The 21,707-nt window shown below is 38.3% G+C and overlaps 6 protein-coding genes across 8 annotated transcripts; 3 read left to right on the forward strand and 3 right to left on the reverse strand.

Annotated features, from left to right (window-relative positions):
• Nucleotides 1–760: 760 nt before the first annotated feature.
• LOC103873145 (lysine-specific demethylase REF6) lies at nucleotides 761–7,035 on the reverse strand. Of its 2 annotated transcripts, none has more exons than XM_009151572.3 (8): nucleotides 5,322–7,035; nucleotides 4,744–4,822; nucleotides 4,589–4,656; nucleotides 4,344–4,494; nucleotides 3,649–4,256; nucleotides 3,057–3,563; nucleotides 2,603–2,970; nucleotides 761–2,510 (listed from the first exon to the last, which is right to left on the reverse strand). In XM_009151572.3, exons 1-8 carry the CDS (start codon nucleotides 6,193–6,195, stop codon nucleotides 1,017–1,019), a joined length of 4,149 nt encoding a protein of 1,382 aa, XP_009149820.1. In that variant the 5' UTR covers nucleotides 6,196–7,035; the 3' UTR covers nucleotides 761–1,016. The 2 variants fall into 2 exon arrangements, with proteins under 2 accessions (XP_009149820.1, XP_009149819.1); XM_009151571.3 differs by having other exon boundaries at nucleotides 3,057–3,572; nucleotides 5,322–7,029.
• Nucleotides 7,036–7,851: 816 nt separating this feature from the next.
• LOC103873147 (DNA-(apurinic or apyrimidinic site) lyase) lies at nucleotides 7,852–10,567 on the reverse strand. Its single transcript, XM_009151573.3, has 9 exons — nucleotides 10,111–10,567; nucleotides 9,782–9,874; nucleotides 9,440–9,584; nucleotides 9,082–9,283; nucleotides 8,904–8,982; nucleotides 8,666–8,727; nucleotides 8,466–8,552; nucleotides 8,270–8,373; nucleotides 7,852–8,172 (listed from the first exon to the last, which is right to left on the reverse strand). The coding sequence occupies exons 1-9, from the start codon at nucleotides 10,327–10,329 to the stop codon at nucleotides 8,087–8,089; spliced, it is 1,077 nt and encodes a 358-aa protein (XP_009149821.1). The 5' UTR covers nucleotides 10,330–10,567; the 3' UTR covers nucleotides 7,852–8,086.
• An 890-nt stretch (nucleotides 10,568–11,457) lies between these two features.
• Nucleotides 11,458–15,448, forward strand: LOC103873148 (putative nuclease HARBI1). 2 transcript variants are annotated; one of them, XM_033272901.1, is made up of 3 exons: nucleotides 11,458–11,664; nucleotides 11,702–12,125; nucleotides 13,669–15,448. In XM_033272901.1, the coding sequence occupies exon 3, from the start codon at nucleotides 14,024–14,026 to the stop codon at nucleotides 15,314–15,316; it is 1,293 nt and encodes a 430-aa protein (XP_033128792.1). In that variant the 5' UTR covers nucleotides 11,458–11,664; nucleotides 11,702–12,125; nucleotides 13,669–14,023; the 3' UTR covers nucleotides 15,317–15,448. The 2 variants fall into 2 exon arrangements, with proteins under 2 accessions (XP_033128792.1, XP_033128793.1); XM_033272902.1 differs by having other exon boundaries at nucleotides 11,526–11,575; nucleotides 11,680–12,125.
• On the forward strand, nucleotides 12,121–13,335 carry LOC103873354 (glutathione S-transferase T3-like). Its single transcript, XM_009151769.2, has one exon. The coding sequence runs from the start codon at nucleotides 12,474–12,476 to the stop codon at nucleotides 13,209–13,211; it is 738 nt and encodes a 245-aa protein (XP_009150017.2). The 5' UTR covers nucleotides 12,121–12,473; the 3' UTR covers nucleotides 13,212–13,335.
• A 151-nt stretch (nucleotides 15,449–15,599) lies between the features above and the next one.
• LOC103873150 (protein LAZ1 homolog 2) lies at nucleotides 15,600–17,676 on the forward strand. The gene is made up of 6 exons (XM_009151576.3): nucleotides 15,600–15,962; nucleotides 16,119–16,175; nucleotides 16,249–16,357; nucleotides 16,469–16,662; nucleotides 16,734–16,822; nucleotides 16,916–17,676. Exons 1-6 carry the CDS (start codon nucleotides 15,834–15,836, stop codon nucleotides 17,538–17,540), a joined length of 1,203 nt encoding a protein of 400 aa, XP_009149824.1. The 5' UTR covers nucleotides 15,600–15,833; the 3' UTR covers nucleotides 17,541–17,676.
• Nucleotides 17,593–19,591, reverse strand: LOC103873149 (CBBY-like protein). Its single transcript, XM_009151574.3, has 8 exons — nucleotides 19,204–19,591; nucleotides 19,055–19,125; nucleotides 18,794–18,952; nucleotides 18,497–18,563; nucleotides 18,246–18,341; nucleotides 18,100–18,146; nucleotides 17,926–18,006; nucleotides 17,593–17,826 (listed from the first exon to the last, which is right to left on the reverse strand). Exons 1-8 carry the CDS (start codon nucleotides 19,522–19,524, stop codon nucleotides 17,703–17,705), a joined length of 966 nt encoding a protein of 321 aa, XP_009149822.1. The 5' UTR covers nucleotides 19,525–19,591; the 3' UTR covers nucleotides 17,593–17,702.
• Between the last annotated feature and the right edge of the window lie 2,116 nt (nucleotides 19,592–21,707).

Below are 21,707 nucleotides of genomic sequence, written 5' to 3' on the forward strand. Positions count from 1 at the left end.
GTGTTTCTTGTGGGGATGTTCATATTTAGTTGTACAAACACAAAATACAAATTTCACCTTTCAACGTTTTCATATGACAAAAATATTAAAACCGAAAGTGAAAGATTTACAACCTACTACGATTGTGTTTATTGTGGGGATGTTCATTGTGTTCCTTCTATTCCAAATCAGTACTCACATTCTCTTCTTCTCCATATTCACCCTCACGCTCACTATAGTTTCTACTACATGAGTTTTTTTTCTCAACTTTTGATAGTTGATCGGTTATTTGAACTATTTCTAATTTTTCGATGTCCTCTACATGCAAAATACTTCTTCTTTGTTCTTTATTCACTGATGTTAGATAAACAAACACATCTTCATCATCCAAAATATACGATTGCCTCTTAGGTTTCATCCTCAATGGAATATAACACAAATTCAACCTCTTCATAAACAGACATATTCTCATCTTCATGCATATCCTCTCCTTCAACTGCAATGCGGTAATAGCAATAGCTCAATGATTCAGCAAAATCGCAATGCGATAATATCAAAGAAGAAGAAGAACAAAGGGAATAGAATGCTCCGACGAATGAGAGAGACGATACACTCTCGATTTAGAGTGATTTGATTGGTCAGTAAGAGAATGACACTTTCAACATTAACCATCCACAGAGAGAATATTTATGTGAAAATTAGTATTAGTATGACATAATGAATTTTACCTCGTTAAGAGTATCTGAACGTTTCACTGGGACCAATTGACAGTTCTAATTTAAATGATGAAAGCACAAATTCTGCTAAAAACCAGGATTGTTTTAAGTTTATTCAAACATTTAAGAAGACGACAGAGAATACAACAACAAGAGCTTCTGTTCTAAACAAGACAATGGCTCTCCTGAATGTTAAGACTTTGAATGAACAATAACCAGACCGAGATGAACAATTTTAAACCACTAAATCTCCTTCTAATCCAATGGATTAATAATAGAGCTTCATGATAGATAGATTCCATGTTAAAAAGCTAAGTCAAGTCACTTTTTCTTGATCTTCTTAGCTGAATGACCCGTCTTCCTTTTGTGCCTGCTAAAATCTGAGACAAACCTGAATGTCTGACTACAACCCGGTTCAGCACATACATAAGGCCTCTCACCAGTGTGTACCCTTATGTGTTCCGTTCTAGACCAAGCCCACTTGAACGTCATCTTGCACCCCTTCCATGGACATTTCAGTGGACGCTCATCTGAGTGAACGCGCTGGTGCTGAACCAGATACTTGTGTGAGAAGAAGTTTTTGCCACAGCCTTTAACAGGGCAGATGTTTCTTTTATGCAGAGACAACTGTTTTTCTGAACTGAAACTCATTGTGCAACCCTCCATGTCACATTGGTACGGCAAGCATTCCTCTTGTTCATCTTCCTCCACCTCTTCTTCACTTGCGACTCCGGAGAGGGAAGAAACATTACTTCCTTTCTTACCAGTTTTCTTTGGTTTTGTCTCCAAAGACCTTCTCGGGGGCTTCAGGGTTCTCACCCTTATCCGTGTGCTAGCTTCCTCACTTTCTTCTTCATTTTCCTCCACCTCTTCTTCACTTGCAACTTCTGAGAAGGAAACATTTCTTCCCTTCTTACCAGTTTTCTTCGGCTTTGTTGCTGAAGATCCTCTCGAGGGTTTCGGGGTTCTCACCCTAAGCCGTGTGCTAGGTCCCTCCATGTATGAATCTAGCTCTTTCATCTTCTTTCTGGATCCAGACTGTAGCAAAGTGCGACCTCCTGTGTCTCCCAGACTCTGAACTATCTTGGTTTTTACTTTACGTTTAGCGATGGACCTGGTTTGCCTTTTCCCGCTACTGCAAAAGTCTTGTTCCTCCAATGAATTCTCTTCTGAATCGTACTCGTCATCCATTCGACTAGTCTGTGCATCACTTGTGAATACCCTTTCCCTTTGCTGATCTTCTGAATCATATGAAACCAGATCTCTAAAAACTTTAGTCCGTTTGCTCCTTGGAATCCCTCTAGGGTGCCTGTACATATCATTATCACCATACATTGGCTGGTCCTCTCTGTATACCTGAAAGCCATTCTCCTTCGAGCTTTCTGAAGATGCATATTCCCTCCTTACAGTATATTCTTGTCCAAGTGAACGCTCTGAAACTTCATCATCATCTGATTCAACACCCTTGAGCTGTTGCTGATCAGACATTTGATTCGACGAATCACCAGAAACCTCATTCCCCGTCTCAAAATAAGACTCTTCCTCATCCCCGTAAGCCCTCCATTGCTGCTTATAGGAATGATCCTCTGATGTGTCATCAGAAACTCCTGCTTCCCTCTTAAAAGAGGTAAGCTTCTTGCGTGGCGCAGCCTTCCCTCTCGCCTTTCTCTTCCTAGAATACTTTCTTCCGAACATTGTGGTTGCATCTCTAGAGTCATTACCATGAACAGTGACATCCTCATCCAGAGCAGCTCGCAGATGACTTCTTTCAGTTTCTTCTCCCTCAAAGTCCTCCTCCAGCAGAAAAGGATGCACCTGAAGAAAGAAAACAAAACCAGTCTTAAACTGAAGCAAACCAAGCAGAAAAGTCTGAACAAGTATGGTTTCAAGTTAATCAAATAGTGTACCTGATGCGACATCCAAACCTTACCACACCATTTTCCAGCAACATATTTCCTCTGTCTGGAAGATCTTATACCAGAAACTTGGGGAGTTGCTGGAGAGGTGCGACCGAACACATTGTAAATGACGGAGTTGTAAGGCATCTGCTTACTGTAGAGAGGAGAGCGACTGAGGATAGCACTGTGAGAAAGGTTAATACCCAACTTTACAGCCCAGTCGCTGTTCCCAGCCTTAGCTTCAACGTTTGCCAACGCCGCCTGGATCGTTTCCTCATCCTCTCGGGTCACATTCTTGAACTCAGTGTAATTCCACTCGTGGTTGACTCCAAGCTCTTTGGCAACTACCTTTCCTTCAGCCTCTATCCTGGGGTAATCTGCAAAATAGCGTGTCTTAATGATAGCAAAAGAAAACAAACAATGCCATCACTTTTTTTTCTAAACTTGTGGTTTTGCTGTTTACCTGGATGGCATAATAACATTATGTTAATCCCCCCAATAGGATGAAGTCGTTGTTCCACTTCCGCAGCATGCTCAAGACAAAACACGTGTAACCGAGAGAAGTCGTCATCAGATCTTGGAATAAATGGTAAAGTTATCTCTACAGATGATGCATTCCCGCCTTTGCTTAGATTAGCATGTGATACGTCAACCTCTTTTCCTTTCTCACATGTAAGTCCTTGGCTGTTTAAAGCAGAAGATAGACCATTTCCAGCCTCGTCGTTGCCATCTGTAACAAAAGATGATGCTTCAAGTACGCAAGCAACTTCATCCGAAACAGGATTATCTAAGCCTTTGTGATCTTCTTCCTCAGAATCAGAAGAGTCTCCATATGCTGAAGCTAACAACCCTAGAGCACCACTCTCTTTTGTTAGGGAACTTGATGAAGTTCTTTGATCAACGGTCTTCGTTGTTGAATGATACGGAGTTTGAACAGGAGCATTGTATAAGTCACCAACATCTTGCTTTCCTGTGTTTTCTGCGTCATGAAACAAAGTTATGAAACAGAGTTAACACTTTAAAGCCATTAACAGAATGAAAGACTAGTTACTTACCTGAAGGAGGCATCACTACATCCTGACCAAGGTTTCCAGATCCGGAAGCAACTGTCCAATCATTCAAGAAGCTACAATCCGCAGACATTAGATATCTAGCTGCTGCTTCTTTAGGTTGAATAATAGCAACACAATCAAAGCTCAAGACTCCACATGTAACACAAGAGAAAAGCCTCTGATCCGAAAGCCCCACAGCTCCATTATTTTTCCTCCTTTCAACATCTGTCGAAGTTCCTTGGGTTTCGTCCTCTTTGCTTGCCAGATGATCTCTGTTCCTTTCACACAAAGATGTAAACTTCTCTTTCACACCGTTACTGAGACTGACCATAACACTATCGGAACTCAAGTCTTCAGATTTTATAAGGAGTGTTGTCTGTCCCTGGTTAGCACCCAAATGAGATCCAATTCGCACGTCAGAGCAAACCGATACATCTGAGGAACTCTGCGGAAGAAGAGCTATTGGAGATCCTTTTCCAAGAGAGTGGAGCAACTCGTTGTTGTGGATAATGTTTTGCACAAACAGTTCATTAGTCAGTTTTTCTCCTTCGCTTTTTTTCTTATCTTTCAATCTAGAACTCCTTGGTTTGTTGTGGATGCTATCTGGCACTCTGCAATGAGTGACGCACACCTTATGTAAACCATTTTAAGAGTTCTATGACTAAACTTGAAGAGTGTGTGGAAAGAAGAAAGAGTACCTTGAACCTAGAGCCAATGCATAGTCATAAAGTAACTGGAGATGAGAAACCATTGGAGGGTAATTTATGGAAGCTCGCCGGATGGCTGCATCTTTTGCCATCCTCAACCATTGTGGAGTTGCAATGTTAGATGCTTCCCCAAAATTGAATCCTGCAACCCCCCAAAATTGTGTTGCAAGGTTATATTAACGCATTAAGCCTTGAATAATGAACTTGAAGATAGTGAATAAAGGTTGCTTGCTCACCATGACTAAACCCTGAGTGATATGCTCCTGGAAAGGTGATGACAAAATCTCCAGGATTTTGTACTAACCTGATACAAGCAAACCACTTGCGTGAATAAAACAGGAGAAAAAAAACTGTTTACATTCTAAACAGAGCACAAACAGAGAACCAGTACCTGCAACATGGTATCCCAGCTCTAACAAATACTTCAGGAGACATAACTGTTGTCTTCTCACCAAGAGTAGAAAATGTCACTGGTAAAACAACAATATAAAGAGGTATAACCACTTAGTTTGCTTGAATGCAGCTGCATAAGCAGTTCCAAGCAACAGAAGGAACAGAACATACAACAAAGCCAACAATCAAAACAAGAAACTGAACCACTAAGTAACTCTAAGTCACTCTAGTCTCACATAACACCAATCGACATCCACCAGATACTCGCCAAGATAAGTATTTGGTTTACTTGCGTGAAGTTACATGAACATATTCTTCAATGGTCAACTTTTAGAAACAAAGCAGACAGTTAAAAGCAACACAAATATGCTAACAATCAGAACAATGAACTGAAACTGAACTCTCAGACTCGCAGAATCTAAATAATTTAACTTTCAAAAGAAACTTGTCATCAAAAGAAGACTCTAGTTTGAAACAAAAACCGACCAAGCACCGGGCTTTACTACTGACATTTTTTTGACAAACGTAACAGAGTATCCCATAGCAAAAAGCAAATCAGTAGAAAAGAAAACTGACCAAGAGGATTAAGCTCTTCTCCATAACCATGAACCCTGACCACCTCCTCAAAGGCCATAGCAGCATCCTTTGGAACACCGTACCAAGTCTTACCAGCACCCATATGCAAGTAATTGAGACTATGGAGGTCATGGTCCTCCACATGCCAAGCAAACCAACTAAACATCATAGCGATATAAACCATGGGAGATGTGACCCCAGGGATCTCCTCTTTCATGAACTTAAGCAAAGACCCTTCAGCTCTAGCCATGGCCCTCATGTTCCAAGCAGTCTCACCAACAGTCCCACAATCACCACCAGATTCTCTCCTCCTCGCGGCTGCTAAACTCAGAGGCACAAAAGCGGACCCGGGCATGTCGTTGGCGTACTCAACGGAGAAGGGCTTATCCACCGAGGCTCTCCAGTAAAGGGTCTCGACTTCGAGCGGCGAGACGGAACCCTTCTTGCCGCACTTCTTAAGATAACTCTTCTCAAAGTTCTTAGCTTTAAACTCGAACTCATCGAAAGTGTAACGCTCACCGCTCTGCCACACGGGTCTCTGCACGGGGCGCTGCCTCCTAGGGCAAAACCCGATCTGCTGCTGACGCGTGGTGAATGTGGGACCGCCGTCGTAATCGGGCTTTCCGCCGTCGCGAGCCCTGGCCCTGGCTCGAGCGGCGAGAGAGCGGTTGAGGTTGTTAATGGCGGTTTTCTTAGAGGAAGGAGGAACGGGAGGCACAATTTTGCAGATGCCGTATCTGGAAGCTTCCTCTTCGATCTTGCAAATGTAAGCCATCGGATCTTGGAACTCTGCCAGAGTGGGTCTGAACTCTGGGGCCACTGGCAGCGATTTCAGCCATGGGAACACGTCTTGACTCTGCTCTGAAACCGCCATCTCTCTCTCTCTCCAAAGCTTAAACCTTTCTCTCTCTCTCTCTCAAATTCTTCAAATCGCCATTACAGAGCAGAAACAGAGCAAAAATTGGAAAACAGATTTAGAGAGATTCGACGAGTCACCACCATGTGTTCAGCCAATAGGTTTTGGTTTGTTAAAGGGCCATCTACTTTTCCTCGAGAAAAGCGACGGGCTTTGATCTCCTTTCTTAGGTCTCTCTCTCTCTCTGTTTTTATTATATACGGGATTAAAAGAAACAGAGGAAAACAATTGTATTTTTATTGGGTCTGGGGCAGAGTAAAGAGATGTGATTTTCTCTGTATTTAACGAGTAAAGAAACACACTGAGTAGTAGTAAGGGTTTTTCAAATCCTCTCATAAGGGCAATCATCTTACTTTTATTTACGATTCTGCCACTTCATTTCTTCGTCACAGTCGCACACATTTCTTGTTGGGCTCTCTGTCTGTTTGCACATTCAAAAACTCTCATTTTGTCAAAGCATATCTTCTTGATATATAAATGAAATACGTTTCACAAGAAAAAACATCTTTTCAAAGTAAATTTTATCAGAGATAATTAAGAGAAAAATAAGTAATAAATAGGCTTTCCCAAGTAAATATTCAGATTTATGGGATATGATTTCAGGTTTAGAAATATAAAAGTGAAATAGACAGACATTTCATTAAACATTTTCCTTATATTTTTTTTACGATACATTTAATTTTTCTAATCTTTTGATATCTAAAAATTTATTAAGATTCCAAGGTATTTAAAATTCACTATGTCAATGAGTCAACAATGAAATTCAAGACCAAAAAGTAATGTTGTTTGACAATGAGTCAACAATGAAATTTACCATTTACAATTATATATGAATATTATGATCCCTTGGTTTGTTTAACGAATGTTGCCTCGACCCACTGACTACACAATAAAGCAAAGGGTATCTATTCTCAAAATACACCAGAAAGAATTCCAACTCTTAAGAAAATTTAAACTAAGGGTATGACTGGTTTTCCCGCTACCACCCGCAAACGCAGCTTTTGCGGTTGGTAGCGGTTGCTGGCGTTTTGCACCAATCGTTCAAACCGCTCTAAACCGCTCCAAATCGCTCCAAATCGCTCTGAACCTCATAAATTCAAAAGTTGGTTCCAGCTAGCGTTTGCGGTTGCGGGCGTTTGCGGGAGGATAAAAAAATTTTTTTTTTTTTTCCAAAACAATATAAATACAAAAATAAAAAAATTCAATAAAAAAATTAAACTGAAATGATAAAAATGCTAAAATATATCAATTAAATTTTAATTAATATTATAAAACTTTAAAATAAAAATATTTTCTATATTTTTTAAAAATTTAAACTATAACTTTCTAAATATAAATTTTATATTTATTATAATATTATTATTTTTGATATTTTTATAATTGTATAAAATGTAAATATTGTTAATTTATTATTTAACTGTTGCTGCATTTGGTAGTTAACCAGTCATAAGTATCCCGCAAACGCACCAATTTCTAACCGCAGAACCAGTCGTACTAATCTCTTAATACTGCTAGAAACTGCAACCACCCGCATCCGCAAACTCCCGCAACCGCAACCGCAACCGCTGCGGTTGAACCAGTCAGGCCCTAATAATCTTTTTTGGAAGATTAAAATGTAGAATATCTACATTTCTTAGAAATAGAAGCATATTAATGTTTGTAAAATCACAACAATAATTAATAAGTAGCACCTTTGAGAGCTCAAGGCCAAATAAGTGTCTCAATAACATCAACCTAAATATTTGTCTTTCAAAAGTAAATTAAAAGATCATCTAAGCTCAACTCTGATAAAACAAGCTTTGGTTTGAGTCTAAAAAAGGCTCGTTTTCTATTACAGAAGATGATGGTTTCAGTTAGAAACCTGGTTCTCTTCCGTATATGAAGATGGCTTCGAAAGCTCAAGTGAAACCGGACAGTGATCACTACCATAGAAACCTGAAAGAACAAAATAAAATTAAGAACCAAGTTGCTGCAAAAGAGCTAGATGATGTTCTATGTGATAAACTGCACATTAAATTTTATCTAGGGGCACCTTCTAATTCTATCCCACGACCGTGCATCTTACAAGAAACTATACGGTCTTTGAGCTGTTCAGAAACCAGAAAATAGTCGATCCTCATCCTCTTTCCCCTGTACCTATTCCAACAAAAAGATCCATATGAAGCTTTAGAAACATGCCAATGTTGGTGATGCAAAAACAAACACAAGTATATGAGGTATCCACTCACTTTCCAATAGGATTCCCAGACCATGAGAACCCACTTTCCATGTCTGGTTCCTTGTGAAGATACCGGTATGCATCAACAAGCCTTCCTCTGTAACATTCCCATGATATTTTAATTTAGAGTCACATGGTCAATCACTATAATCTCTATTCTACAAAAAATTACTAGTAAAACTTCCCAGTGCAAGGATTTATTATACATACTCTTTCATGATTGTACCGAAGCGTGCTCTCTCTGATGGTGTAAATCCAGGCTGTCCGCAGTCCTATATGATCAAAACCATTTATAGTCACCGTGTGATCTTAAAGCATATATCGTGGACAAGCTTTTGGTTAAGGCCTAGTACAGTCATCTACTATAAGAGGTAACAGTGAGAATGCTGAGACAAGAAAATAAGAGAAACCAAAGGAAACTTAGCCTCTGTTTCTCTGTATTTATTACCTCATTGTTTGGAGGAACATAACCATTAAGCTTTGCGGTTGCAAAAAAATCTGGATGGCTAACATCTATCTCCTCATGACTGTATATTACAACATAAGTTGAATCACGGAAAGAACACTGGAAGGGCTTTGAAGAAAAGAGTGTGGCAAAAGAAGAGGCAGAAAAGCTTCCTCAATACCTGACATTTAAGTCGCCGCACCATATTAGAGGTTTATCAGAGGTTTGGGAGAGGAACTCAACAATCCTCTTGTCCCATTTCCTTCTCCTCTGAAACGCATTCTCCTCCTCTTTCCAACCATTGTTAGGCGAATACGTGTTCAACAGACGAAACGTCTCAAATTCAGCTAAGATTACACGACCATCAGGTTCATGTTTAGATGCTGCATGATCGAAACAAGTATATAAGCAATCTGAGATAGCTATGTTAAATAATATACTTTGAAAAATTGCAGACACAGAGAGACAAGAAACAACATGCAAGAGATTTATGTGATGGTAAGATAAGAAACAAACAAAGTTTCAGAAAAAAAAAGTACCTAGTTTGTCTAGGTTGAAGTAAACTTTATGGGGCTTGAAACACTTTTTAACTAGCAAGGCTGTCCCTGCATACTTGGACTCCGCAAGAGACCACCAAACTCGATAGTTTCCAAATGGTGGAGTTGAGAGAGCCCTCATCAAAATCTGCACAACGGTATTCAAGCATGAACATAAGAATTCAAGCGACAAGGAGAGTTGGTTACTCTAAAAGTGGCTCTTGCCACTGCATTTTTCTAGTCTAACTCAAACACCAAACTCTGCTTGTAACTGTAACATACAAATAAAATACAAAAATGTTGACAGATAAAGAGGGTGGGTAATCAAATAGTAGTAGGGGGTACCTGTTTCTCCTCACGCAAAGCTTTGGTGTCATCGCTCAACTCGCCGTAGTTTTTAGGTTTACCCTTGCCACCAGCAGCAGGCATTCTTACCTCCTAACATTAAGAACACAGTCAACACTAAGCTCAGAGTCACAGAATGTGTTGCATCAACAAGTTTTGGACTCAGAGTGAATCCAAGACACAAAAGCTAGCACTAGAGAACTAAACAGAGAACTAAAAGCAACCTTAGGCCAGTAAAACCCTGGAGAATTTTAAAGGGATATTCATACACAAACACCTAACAAGATTTAAGTCACATTGGTCGGAAACCAAAAAAAAAGGAATCTCACCTGTATGGCAATGACATCAGGATCGAAATCGGAGACGAACTTAGAGAGCTCGGACCAGTCGTTTTTCACACGAAGGAGGAAGCTGTTAGCGTTCCAAGTTACAAACTTTGTCGGCTCTTTCTGGTTCTTTCCTTCTTCAACACCGTCTTCCGGCGAGAGGCAGGGCTTCTTAGGCGCCGATGAGCCGTCTTTCTCGATGGGCTTGAAGAATCGCTTCATAGCTCCGTTCTTTGTCTTTATTAATCCAATCAAAAACTGAAATGCCAATTTGAAAGGAAGAAACTTTAATAACTCAATTCTTCTCCGGAAAGAAAAAGATTCAGGCTTTGTTCATGGCCGTTTAGTGTATCCTTCAACAGTTGAAAAATTCGGAACGTCTGATTATAATGAAACCCACAAAAGCAAAACCTTTTTACACAGTCAAATGAGTAAAAACCCAAACAATACTCATTAGCCCATCCATATTATATAATGTATTAAATCGATTTATATGATTATTTTCGTAACTCTTCGAAACCTGAGATCGATCATTCCGGATTGAAAGAAGGGGTCATTCACATTTCACATGATTCCCATTAAATCATACTAGTACATTTCTTCGAGGAATATATATGAGAACATTCCTAAGATTTTGCTGCGCAGCGTTACTCATCTAGATACTGATGTATTTATAGCTTTAAGATTTCGGTTACGTTGGTGGCGTAATTCTTTTTTTATTTGATTTGATTAGTACAATATGGAACATGGTATGGATAGTTCACATCCTTAAAAGCATATATTATATACCCAGTCTGGAGGGAGAGGAATAATACAAGACATGACTCGTCAGCACTTCCGCCGGGCCAGATGATCAAAATGGTCGATAGACAGGTTCGCAATCAATGCCTCATCGTTGTTTCAAATAGATTTATAAAATATGATGGTGTCCTTCGGTCTGGACTTAACACAAGGTCCTTAACAAAAGTGAAAAAAAATAAATCAAAAATGCCAAATTAATGCAGAAGCGCTATCAAAACTGGGCTTTTGAGTATTGGTAAGAAGCCCTATCGTGGCGCTTTCTCATTGGACCGGCCATCAATGCTGTCTCTCTCCTTCGTCGCGAGAAACCAAAGCGCTCTCATTCTCGACTTCTCCGTCTACTCTCTTGGTGATCTCGTCGTCCCTGTCTACTCTCTTGGTGATCTCGTCGTCTCTGTCTCGAATCTCGTCGTCTCTCTCTCGAGTCTCGTCGTCTCTCTCGAGTCTCATCGTCTATCTCTCCAGTCTCGTCGTCTCTCTCTCGAACCTCGTCGTCTCTCACTCGAACCTCTTCGTCTCTGTCTCGGTGATCTCGTCGTCTCTCTGTCGACTCATTCTCGACTTCTCCGTCTTCTCTCTCGGTGATCTCGTCTTCTCTCTCGCGAGTCTCGTCGTGTCTCTCTCGAACCTCGTACCTCGTCGTCTCTGTCTCAACTTCTCCTTATTGGTAAGAAATCATCCGTTTTTTTTATCTTTATGTTGCTGCTGTCTCGAATTTGGTTTATCTCACATTATCTGTTCGTGATCCTCTGTTTTGTCTTCTTCCTCCAGAGGTTATGATGAAGGTCAGAAGATAGAAGCTTCAAGAGAAAGCATCACTGAGGGAAGGATGAAACTTAGACAAGATTGGAGATGAAGAAGAAGCAAGATAAGTTCGAACATTCCTTGTCTTTAGTCAAATAAATTTTTAAAACTGATGTCGATAGTGATTGTTTTATAATATTGAGGCCACATTATCTGTTAGATTACTAGTACATTGTTTGTGGAAATGGATATGCTTAAGTTTGCCTCTGTTTTGTATAAGGTAGCGATGGTGGGATTGATTTTTAGGTTTCTGTTTTAGTTTTCGTTTATCTCATTACAGAGACTACGTTTTTAATTATACTTTGTTTGTTGGTTGTGTGAGGATTGAGGATGTCTGTGGAAGAAAGGCATCGGAATGGTACTTAACATGATCAAATCAAAGCTTTTGTCTTCATCTTCACAGTTGAGATAAGGTAAATTATATTTTCTGTCTAAGTAGAATATCTTTAAATGGTTGTTAGAAATTGATTGTGTGCTTTCGTAAGTGGTTGGGAATTGAATGGTCTTAAGTTTTGAAGTGATTGACCTGTTGTTTGCGGGGTTGTTCATTGTGTGCTTTAGTAAGTGGTTGGGAAGATTAAATGGTCTTTAGTTTTAGTTTAGGTGTATATTTACTTTCCATTAAAACTTCAACAACTAAATCTATTTCCATCTATTTCCAACGTTAACACCTATAAATCATCCTCGAAATCTATTAAGTTTTCCAAAACCAATTCCTTCTCCAAATCTATTTCCATATATTTTCCTTCTCCAAAGCTCTCATGGATCCTTATACTCAAAATTGTAGCTTTCAAAACCTGTTAAACAGTCAAAACCCTTATCAGTCCGTCCCTCGTGAGCCAACTGTAGAAGTCTCTGCGTCGGATGCCTCTATGCTCGGTTCACCATGGAACGAAGATGTAGACGATGATGTAGAGATCTTGTCTGACCGTAAAGAGAGACGAAAATGGACACTCACAGAAGATGTGGTGCTGATAAGCGCTTGGTTGAACACCTCCAAGGACCCAGTGGTTGGAAATGAGCAGAAAGCAGTTGCGTTTTGGAAACGAATTGCGGCTTATTTTGCCGCGAGTCCAAAGCTGGATGGCTTGCAAAAAAGAGAGCCATCACACTGTAAAGCGAGGTGGGGGAAGATTAATGAGGGCGTGTGTAAATTTGTTGGGTGTTATGAGGCTGCAACGAAGCAGAGATCGAGTGGACAGAACGAGAATGACGTTTTGAAGTTGGCTCACATGATTTTCTTCAATGATCACAAGGCGAAGTTCAACCTAGAGCATGCATGGTTAGAGCTTCGCCATGATCAGAAATGGCGTGGAGCGACTTGTACCAAGGATAAAGTTCAAGCAAAAAGAAGGAAGTTGGATGCCAGTCACCAACTTCAATGGCTGGACAGGATGAACCAATGGCTCGGTCAGAAGGTGTTAAAGCAGCAAAGGCAAAAGGAAAGAACCCAGGGAGCAAGCAAGCGACTTCGGAAGCGGAACAGAAGGAGAAGATAGAGTTTCAAAGCTTTTGGGAGATCATGCAGAGCGATTTTGCTTTGAAGGCAACTCTTAACAAGCAAAAATTGCTTGAGGGCCTAATTAACAAGTCGGAGCCACTAACTGAACTCGAAATTGAATTCAAAAATAAGCTTCTTCGCGAAATGTTAGGTTGAGCCTTAAGTTGCAAGTCTGTATGTGGTTTCTGTCTTAAGTTGCAAGTCTGTTTGTGTCGAGTCTTTAGTTCGAGTCAGTATGCTTTGAGTTCGAGTCTGTATGCTTTGAATTCATTCGAGTATGTATGCTTTGGATGTTTATGGTTAATGGATGTTTATGTTAATGGTTCTGCTTTTGATGTCTTTGTACTTCGAATCTTTGAGACTTGTTAATGGCAACTTAATGCTTCTGTGTTGTTTTGTATAATTGATGGTTTTGTTAGTTGGGACTCACCACGTTTTGCTTGTGTATATTGCAGGTGGAGTGAAGAATGAAGCCAAGACGTTAACAACTCGTGACACAAGGATCCAAGACCAAAGACATGTGACACAAAAAGCAAAGTTGTGTGTTGCCTGTGACCCAATAAGCCAAGACCGAAGACATGTGACACAAAAAGCCAAGTTGTGTTTTGAAAAATTTACTCTATAAGTTGCGTGTCTCTTCTCTTTGTTCAAACATATATTTTCTCTCTTCTCGTCTGTTGAAACGTATGTTTTTATCTTATCATTTCACCAAATCCAAAATCTTTATTATATTGTATTTCTCTTATCATTTCACCAATCCAAAATCTTTATTTTTCTCTTGACGTTTCTAATTCAAGATTACATTTCTAAATGGATGCTTCTTCCTCTAATAAATTTGACGACTTTATGGATGAAAAGTTCGATCAAATCTTCGATCAACAATTTGATAATCTCCTCACTCGGGCTGAAAATCGTCAAGAAGCATCAAGATCAAAAAAAAAACGAGCTTACATTGAAAGACAACGCGAACAAGGGCACTTACAGTTATGGAACGACTACTTTAGTGAGGATGCAACATATCCTTCTCACATGTTTCGACGCCGTTTTAGAATGAACAAGTCATTGTTCATGCGAATCATTGATCGACTCTCCCCTGAAATCCCATACTTTCAACAGAGAAGAGATGCTACTGGAAGGTTAGGTCTCTCTCCGTTACAAAAGGCAACGGCAGCAATTCGTATGATGGCATATGGTTGCCCAGCTGATGCGGTCGACGAACACCTCCGACTTGGTGAGACTACCGCGCTTTTATGCTTAGAACATTTTGTTCAAGGAATCATAAATTTATTTGGAGCTGAGTATCTAAGAACCCCCACTCCAGAAGATCTTCAACGACTACTCGATATTGGAGAGATACGCGGATTTCCCGGGATGATAGGAAGCATTGATTGTATGCACTGGGAGTGGAAGAATTGTCCGACCGCATGGAAAGGACAATATACACGTGGATCCGGAAAGCCAACAATTGTTCTTGAGGCTGTAGCTTCACAAGACCTCTGGATATGGCACGCGTTTTTCGGCCCTCCAGGTACATTAAACGATATCAATGTTCTTGAACGATCACCCGTTTTTGATGATATATTACAAGGTCGAGCTCCGAAAGTTAACTATACTGTCAACGGACACGAGTACCGTTTGGCTTACTATCTCACAGATGGTATTTATCCAAAATGGGCTACGTTTGTCCAATCTATTCCACTTCCGCAAGGTCCAAAAGCATCTTTATTCGCTACATATCAAGAAGCTGTACGTAAAGATGTCGAGCGAGCTTTTGGGGTCTTGCAAGCTCGGTTTGCCTTAGTCAAAAATCCAACTCTTTTATGGGATAAAATAAAAATTGGAAAGATAATGAGAGCTTGTATCATCCTACATAATATGATCGTCGAAGACGAACGAGATGTGTACACCCAGTTTGATGTTTCGATTTTCGAAACATCGGATTCAAACCGAAGTTCAGAAGTGGATCTCTCGTTTTCTACAGATATGCCTTCAAATCTCGGCAATATGATGAGCATTCGGAATCAAGTTCGTGATCGAACAATACATCAACGATTGAAAGCGGATTTGGTTGAGCATATATGGCAAAAATTTGGAACAAATTAAGATTTCAACTAAGCTGTTTTTTCTCGTCTACGGTTTATATTTGTATGTTTAATATGCTTTTATGTCATTTTTAATAAAAATTTTATGTATCAATTTCTTTCATATCATTCAACTTAAAAAAAAAAAAAAAATTTAAGTACCCCAATGTGGTCCTACCAATGGAAGATGGAAAAATAAAATAGATTAATAGAGGTACTTAACCTTTCAAATCACTCCATTATATATTAATTTAATTTTAAGTATCTATTAGGGGTCCTAATGGATGGAGGTGGTCTTAGGAGCCATCATCTTAATTCACTTATACGGTTTTACCTATGTTTCCTTTTTCTCATTGTGAGACGTGTCGCAGAACGCATATGATATGTGGCGTCCGCGAACGGGTAGCACGTGAGCATAACCTCAAAAACAAAACACACACCGATCGTTAAAAAGAAGAAGATAATAAGGCAAAAACATATTTTGGAAAAGGCACAGTTTGATTGATAAAAATGACAATGTTGCCTCATCTATTGTTATTATGATGTCAAATACGTACAGAGATCTACATTTTCCGGCTTTACTCGTCGGAGGTTCTTTCGCCGCCGTCGCAATATGTCTCTCCCTTTTCCTTATCCTCCAGCACCTCCGTTACTACACCAATCCCTCTGTCCGTACATACAAAAATCCTTCCTTTTATATATATTTTCCGACGTATAAGTTTCATTCTCCGTATACATCTGCGTGACAGATGCTTACGTATCTTCTTATAGAAAATTATCGGTTGTCTTTGAGTATTGATAAATTTGAGAATAAATAATTGCAGGAGCAAAAATGGATTGTTCCTGTTTTGTTTATGGTTCCAGTTTATGCTACTGAATCGGTAAGTGATCTCCTTTCTTTCTACCCTTTCAGGTGTTTCTAGTTTAATTGAAGCCGTTTGTTTTGTGGTTTAGATAATTTCCTTGTCCAATCCAAAACTCTCACTGCCTTGTGACATATTGAGAAACTGCTATGAGGCTTTCGCTTTATATTCCTTTGGAAGTTACTTGGTCGCTTGTCTAGGTGACACAACCCTTTCTGCTCTCCCTCTCTCTCTCTCTCTCTCTCTCTTGTGTGTGAATTCAGAACTATATTAAAAGCTTAAACCAAACTATCCAATATGTATATGCTCAGGTGGTGAAAGAAGAGTTGTTGAATTACTGGAAGATGAATCAAGAGAACCATTACTAGAAGGAGAAGAGAATAAGAGTAAGAAGAAGACAAAGAAGACGCAGAAGCAGAGGAATCCATTATGGAAGTTCTTGTGTGAACCATATGTCTTGGGTCCTGAGCTCTTTGTCATAGAGAAGTTCGGTCTTGTCCAATATGTAAGTTGCCTTCTACATCATTTCAGTTGTTTCTTCTTTCTTTTTTTGTAATATTTTTATTTTGTTTTCAGATGATCCTCAAAACCTTGTGTGCATTCTTGGCATTTTTGTTGGAGCTTCTCGGTGTTTATGGTGATGGTGAATTCAAATGGTATTACGGGTATGCCAGGAAACACATCATGTGTCTGTTTTTCATCAGATGGAGAAGAAAAAACGAGTGATGAATCTTTTTGATTTTTTTTTTAAATGTTAGATATCCATACATAGAGGTGGTGCTAAACTTCAGCCAGATGTGGGCTCTCTTCTGCCTAGTCCAGTTCTACAACGTGACTCACGAACGCCTTAAAGAAATCAAACCCTTGGCCAAGTTCATCAGCTTCAAGGCCATCGTCTTTGCCACTTGGTGGCAAGGCTTCGGCATCGCCTTGCTTTGCTACTACGGCGTGCTTCCAAAAGAAGGAAGGTTCCAGAACGCATTACAAGATTTTCTCATATGCATCGAGATGGCCATAGCAGCGGTGGCGCATATCTTTGTATTCCCAGTTGAGCCTTACCACTACATCCCGGTCTCAGAGTGCGGTAAAATCACGAGGACGAAGACGACGGAGGTTAAGCTAGACGAAGGTGGCGGTGTTGTAGAGAAGAAGGAGACTCATGTTGAAGCATCGGGTACGAGTATTAAGGAGAGTGTACAGGATATAGTTATGGACGGTGGTCAACATGTTGTGAAGGATGTGGTTCTGACGATAAACCAAGCGATGGGACCGGTTGAGAAGGGTGTGACGAAGATTCAGGAGAAGCTTTTGGATTCGGATGGTAAAGAAGAAGAAAAAGCAGAAGTGACCGTTGAGTCTTCTGTGGAGAAAAAAGATCAATGAAGTCCGCTCATCCTTCGACCTGTGATGAAAATTTCGGACTCTAGTGGTTTTGTTGAAACTGAAACATCTGCTGATGGAAATGTGAGAGATATAATGTGTATAACGAGTTTACAGTGAATAAGTCTTTTTCACTATACACGCCAATGTTGAGAGTTTGTAGTTTTAACTAACGAACTGTTTCTGGAGAAGGCTTCCACAGAATGATAGATCAAATCTCTCTTCTGGAGGGTCTCCAATGCAGTCGAAAACTGCGTCTGCGTTCACAAAATCTTCATCCGCAGTGTATCTGCAAATCCATATAAGAAGAATACTCGTTTCATTTTCTGATTGATTATGAATTTATGAATCATCAGGTTATGATAGCTGTGTTAGTGAAACTACTCACCCACTCTTTGTAACTATACAAGTCATACCCGCAGCTTTTGCAGCTGCTAGCCCTATAGCGCTATCTTCAACCACAACACATCTGCACATACAAATAGAGCCACACTCTTTAGAAGACCTTTTTCTATAAAAATATCTACTCATTCTCCTGTAAATAACTATAGAACACACTTACTTTGAGGGATCAACTCCAAGGGTTTCAGCTGCTAAGTTGTATATGGCCTGTTAAAAATATATCTTTAGCTAAGATGAACTAAAAGATGTCCTGTTGTAATGAAAAGGTGTGTTGAGGAACGTTAAGATGGGAAGCGAGTAAATCACCGGATCAGGCTTTTTCTTGGGGACAACGTCTCCAGCGAATATCTTGATATTCTCTGCTCGTTCTGGTCCAAGCAAGCATGAAACTATAGCCGAAACCTGAGAGATCACGTCTCCATAAGATTAATATATACATTTCTTCGAAGCTAAAGGAATATCTGAGAACATTCTTGTGGGAATAACACAGCTGCCTATCCATTTATATGACTAATATGGCCATGGAAACTAAAGTAGTAGAACCTGAGTGATCATACCGCCTTCTCATTTGAAGTGCTGCACACGGCAACTTTTACTCCATTCGTTAATGCTTGATCAACCAACCTACAATGTTCCAACATGAGAATATGCTTAGATAAACCAAGAAATAGTCGAAACCTACAAGAGATGATGCTTCAGTAAAGAAACCACAACGTGTATATGAATCCAAGAGATAACTAGCCTTAACCAACATTAAATAGCATCAGGAGAATCCTTCAAATAATGTTCTAAATGTCCTAAGTTTTGTTTATAATCAAATCCCAAGAAGGCTATATAGAAGAAGTGATCCTAACTTGGCAACACCGGGTCGAAGAGGAAGCAGCTTTTTCTCGATGAGAACCATGAAAAGCTCAGTCTTCTGCTTGTGAAGCCCAGCTATGAACGCTTTCCTCTCTGCCTCATCCTTGGGAGCTTTCTCTGGCCAACCTACCTTGTTAAAATACGCTGTCATTCTACAAAAAAAAAAACACAAAGCCATCTCAATGAAAAATAATATTAATTTCATTCAGACAAGACTAAACTGAAACTTGATTAACATCGAGTTTTGGTAATACCTTTCTTTCCCGCCACCGATTTTCAGCAGCTCGCCGTATAAATCGACATCCCATGTAACACCTAAATCTCTCTGCGAGATTACCAAAGACTCAAAAGTTGCAGCTTGAAAGCACCAATAAAATAATTTAAAGGGGGAGAAAAGAGTGACCTCTTTGAAAGTGTCGTTGAAGGAGATCCTGTGACCGTCCTTCTCCGTATCAACAAGCACGCCATCGCAATCGAAGAGAAGAGCTGAGGGAAGAGTCGCCGGAGAAGATGAAGCAGAGCATTTGATTCCTCCGGAGCGAGATCCTCTGTGTGTTATCATCGGGGTTGATCTCAAGCACTTACCCATGAACCGCGACCTCGAAGCCTTTGCCGACAAAGGTGTCCCGTTAAACGCACGCGCTGCATTGGGGATGAATGACGCCGCTGATAGCTTTGACTGAATTGAAGAAGGTGAAGACAGAGAGAGTTTCACAGTCGCCATTGTTTGTTTGATGATTTTCTCTCTCTCTATCTCTTTTGCCAAGTAAAATAACGGTCGGGGATTTCTTCAACTTATCCGGTCTTTGTGCTAACGACCACAAGTAATAACCACCCGGTTCGGGTTGTTGGATTAGGATACATACACTCGTACTAAAAAAACCGGGTCGGATTGCTTTTGGTGACTTGTACAAATTTAATCTTGGGACATTATCTCAATGACAAGGCCAATCAAACTCTTCCCATCCTGTGATAAAGGAATAAACGTTTTTTTACAAAATTTTCACTTTTCAGTGTGAAAGATCCATAAGAATATAAGAGCATGGCCATTGGAATTATATCAAGAGTATTTTACAAAAAAACTTCAAAGAAAATTAAAAATATCTCAAAGTATTTCATTTATAATACTTCAAAATGTAGTTCTCATCACTTAAGATATATAATTAATGAAATAATAAATTTTCTTTATTTATGAAATATTTTGGTGAGATATTTCTCTTGTTCATGATATGAATGTTGATCATGCAATCGCAAATAAGCCCAGTACCTTTAGGAAAAACGATCAGATGAAACTTAGTTATGTGAAGAATTACTAACATGTGAAGATCATTTTAGAGAATATATTTAAAGTTGGGGTGGACATCGTAATAACTTCATTCAAGAACATATTTGATCAAACATCGAATTTTTTAAAGTTTTTTTGAGTTGTTATTTAATTTGAGAAAACTAAAGGCACTAGATGAAAGTGAAATACAAGAACATTGTACTAATTTTCACTATTTTTTTTTCATTGTAGTTTTACAGATGTTGATTTAAATTATTAGTAACATTTGTCTTAATAAAACATGAACATTAACTAAAACCTTATATTATGTGATATTTATGACAAATTCAATTTAATATTGAATTTGATATTAATTTCCTTAAGATTATATTTGTATTTTAGAGTTTAGTCATACATATATGTTGATCAAATTATTTGTATGAATTAAATATTTGAGTGAATAACATATATTAAGTGTAATTTATAAAACGTCCACTTCATTTAAATTATTAAACCAGAAATTACAATGTGTTTGTTTTTGTTCTTTTAAACTTGAATTTTCTCGTTATTATCTATGTTTTTTAGGTTTCTTATAAGTTCTATTGGTGATATAAACTTTTCTACCACAAAGTTCTTTGATTATTTACAATGATTTTTTCAATGTTAAACTTTTATTTGCAATTCTTCATCTATCATGCATCATGTTATATAATTAACACTTCAGTCTACAACTACATTTGATAATAAATACACTGAAACTAAAAATATCCACATGAACTATATATTTTCAATCATCATCTGTCATTTATGTTAATGACATAAACTGGTACAATATTTATTGTACTTTTAAAATTGCACAAAATAAAAAAAATAAAAGTAATTACATTACTGAATAATATATATATGAGTATTATCCATATAAAAATAAGCTTGATTATCTTTTTGTAAACAAAGCAACCATATACTTCTATTATTGAAAAATAATACTAAACCGGCTACTATATTTAATAACAGAAACTAAATGCACTTTTAACTTTCAAAATAACATTTCTAGACCATTCATATTGATAGCATATTTTCAACAATGCAATACAAAATACAAAATTCTAAAGTAACAAATCTTAACTGTTAGAGATGAAAGATTTACTTGAAAAATATTATGATAAATTAATATCACAAATTTAATAAAAAATTGTACATGAGTTTAATATAATAAAAAAATTAATTAGATACTTAAAAGGTTTATTTTAGTAAAAATGAAATATACATTTTTATTATAAATAAATATAAAATTAATTAAATATTTAAAAGGTTTGTTTAAGTTAAAAACGAAATATAGATTTATATTTTAAATAAATATGAAAGTAATTAAATATTTTAAAATGTTTGTTTTAATGAAAAATAAAATATATATTTATACTGTAAATAAAAAATATGAAATTTTTTTATTCAGATGTAATTCAGAGAAAATATGGGAATATCTATTTGATTTATTAGGATAGTTAAAATAATTCAAATATGTATACAAAAATTCATTTAATTAATTTTCTAAGAAATGGTCCAACTTAAAAAAAAATCACACATGAAATGAGGTTATGAATTTCTATTTTCCATTGGAACTAGATTTTCACCCGCACAACCGT

Source organism: Brassica rapa, chromosome A06 (assembly GCF_000309985.2).
Source record: "Brassica rapa cultivar Chiifu-401-42 chromosome A06, CAAS_Brap_v3.01, whole genome shotgun sequence".
Lineage (NCBI taxonomy): Eukaryota > Viridiplantae > Streptophyta > Magnoliopsida > Brassicales > Brassicaceae > Brassica > Brassica rapa.

Excerpts from the sequence above, each read along its gene's own strand:
- LOC103873145 (XM_009151571.3), bottom strand. The coding sequence starts at position 6,195 with ATGGCGGTTTCAGAGCAGAGTCAAGACGTGTTCCCATGGCTGAAATCG. Across the intron at positions 4,657-4,743 it reads GCTGGGATACCATGTTGCAG|GTTAGTACAAAATCCTGGAG; the intron begins GTACTGGTTCTC and ends TGCTTGTATCAG. Across the intron at positions 2,971-3,056 it reads AATGTTATTATGCCATCCAG|ATTACCCCAGGATAGAGGCT; the intron begins GTAAACAGCAAA and ends GCTATTTTGCAG.
- LOC103873147 (XM_009151573.3), bottom strand. The coding sequence starts at position 10,329 with ATGAAGCGATTCTTCAAGCCCATCGAGAAAGACGGCTCATCGGCGCCT. Across the intron at positions 8,983-9,081 it reads TGCGGCGACTTAAATGTCAG|TCATGAGGAGATAGATGTTA; the intron begins GTATTGAGGAAG and ends TGTAATATACAG. Across the intron at positions 8,728-8,903 it reads ATGTTCCTCCAAACAATGAG|GACTGCGGACAGCCTGGATT; the intron begins GTAATAAATACA and ends TTGATCATATAG.
- LOC103873354 (XM_009151769.2), top strand. The coding sequence starts at position 12,474 with ATGGATCCTTATACTCAAAATTGTAGCTTTCAAAACCTGTTAAACAGT.
- LOC103873148 (XM_033272901.1), top strand. The coding sequence starts at position 14,024 with ATGGATGCTTCTTCCTCTAATAAATTTGACGACTTTATGGATGAAAAG.
- LOC103873150 (XM_009151576.3), top strand. The coding sequence starts at position 15,834 with ATGATGTCAAATACGTACAGAGATCTACATTTTCCGGCTTTACTCGTC. Across the intron at positions 15,963-16,118 it reads GTTACTACACCAATCCCTCT|GAGCAAAAATGGATTGTTCC; the intron begins GTCCGTACATAC and ends AAATAATTGCAG. Across the intron at positions 16,823-16,915 it reads GAATTCAAATGGTATTACGG|ATATCCATACATAGAGGTGG; the intron begins GTATGCCAGGAA and ends TTTAAATGTTAG.
- LOC103873149 (XM_009151574.3), bottom strand. The coding sequence starts at position 19,524 with ATGGCGACTGTGAAACTCTCTCTGTCTTCACCTTCTTCAATTCAGTCA. Across the intron at positions 18,953-19,054 it reads ATCGGTGGCGGGAAAGAAAG|AATGACAGCGTATTTTAACA; the intron begins GTATTACCAAAA and ends TTTTTTTTGTAG. Across the intron at positions 18,147-18,245 it reads CCAAGAAAAAGCCTGATCCG|GCCATATACAACTTAGCAGC; the intron begins GTGATTTACTCG and ends TATTTTTAACAG.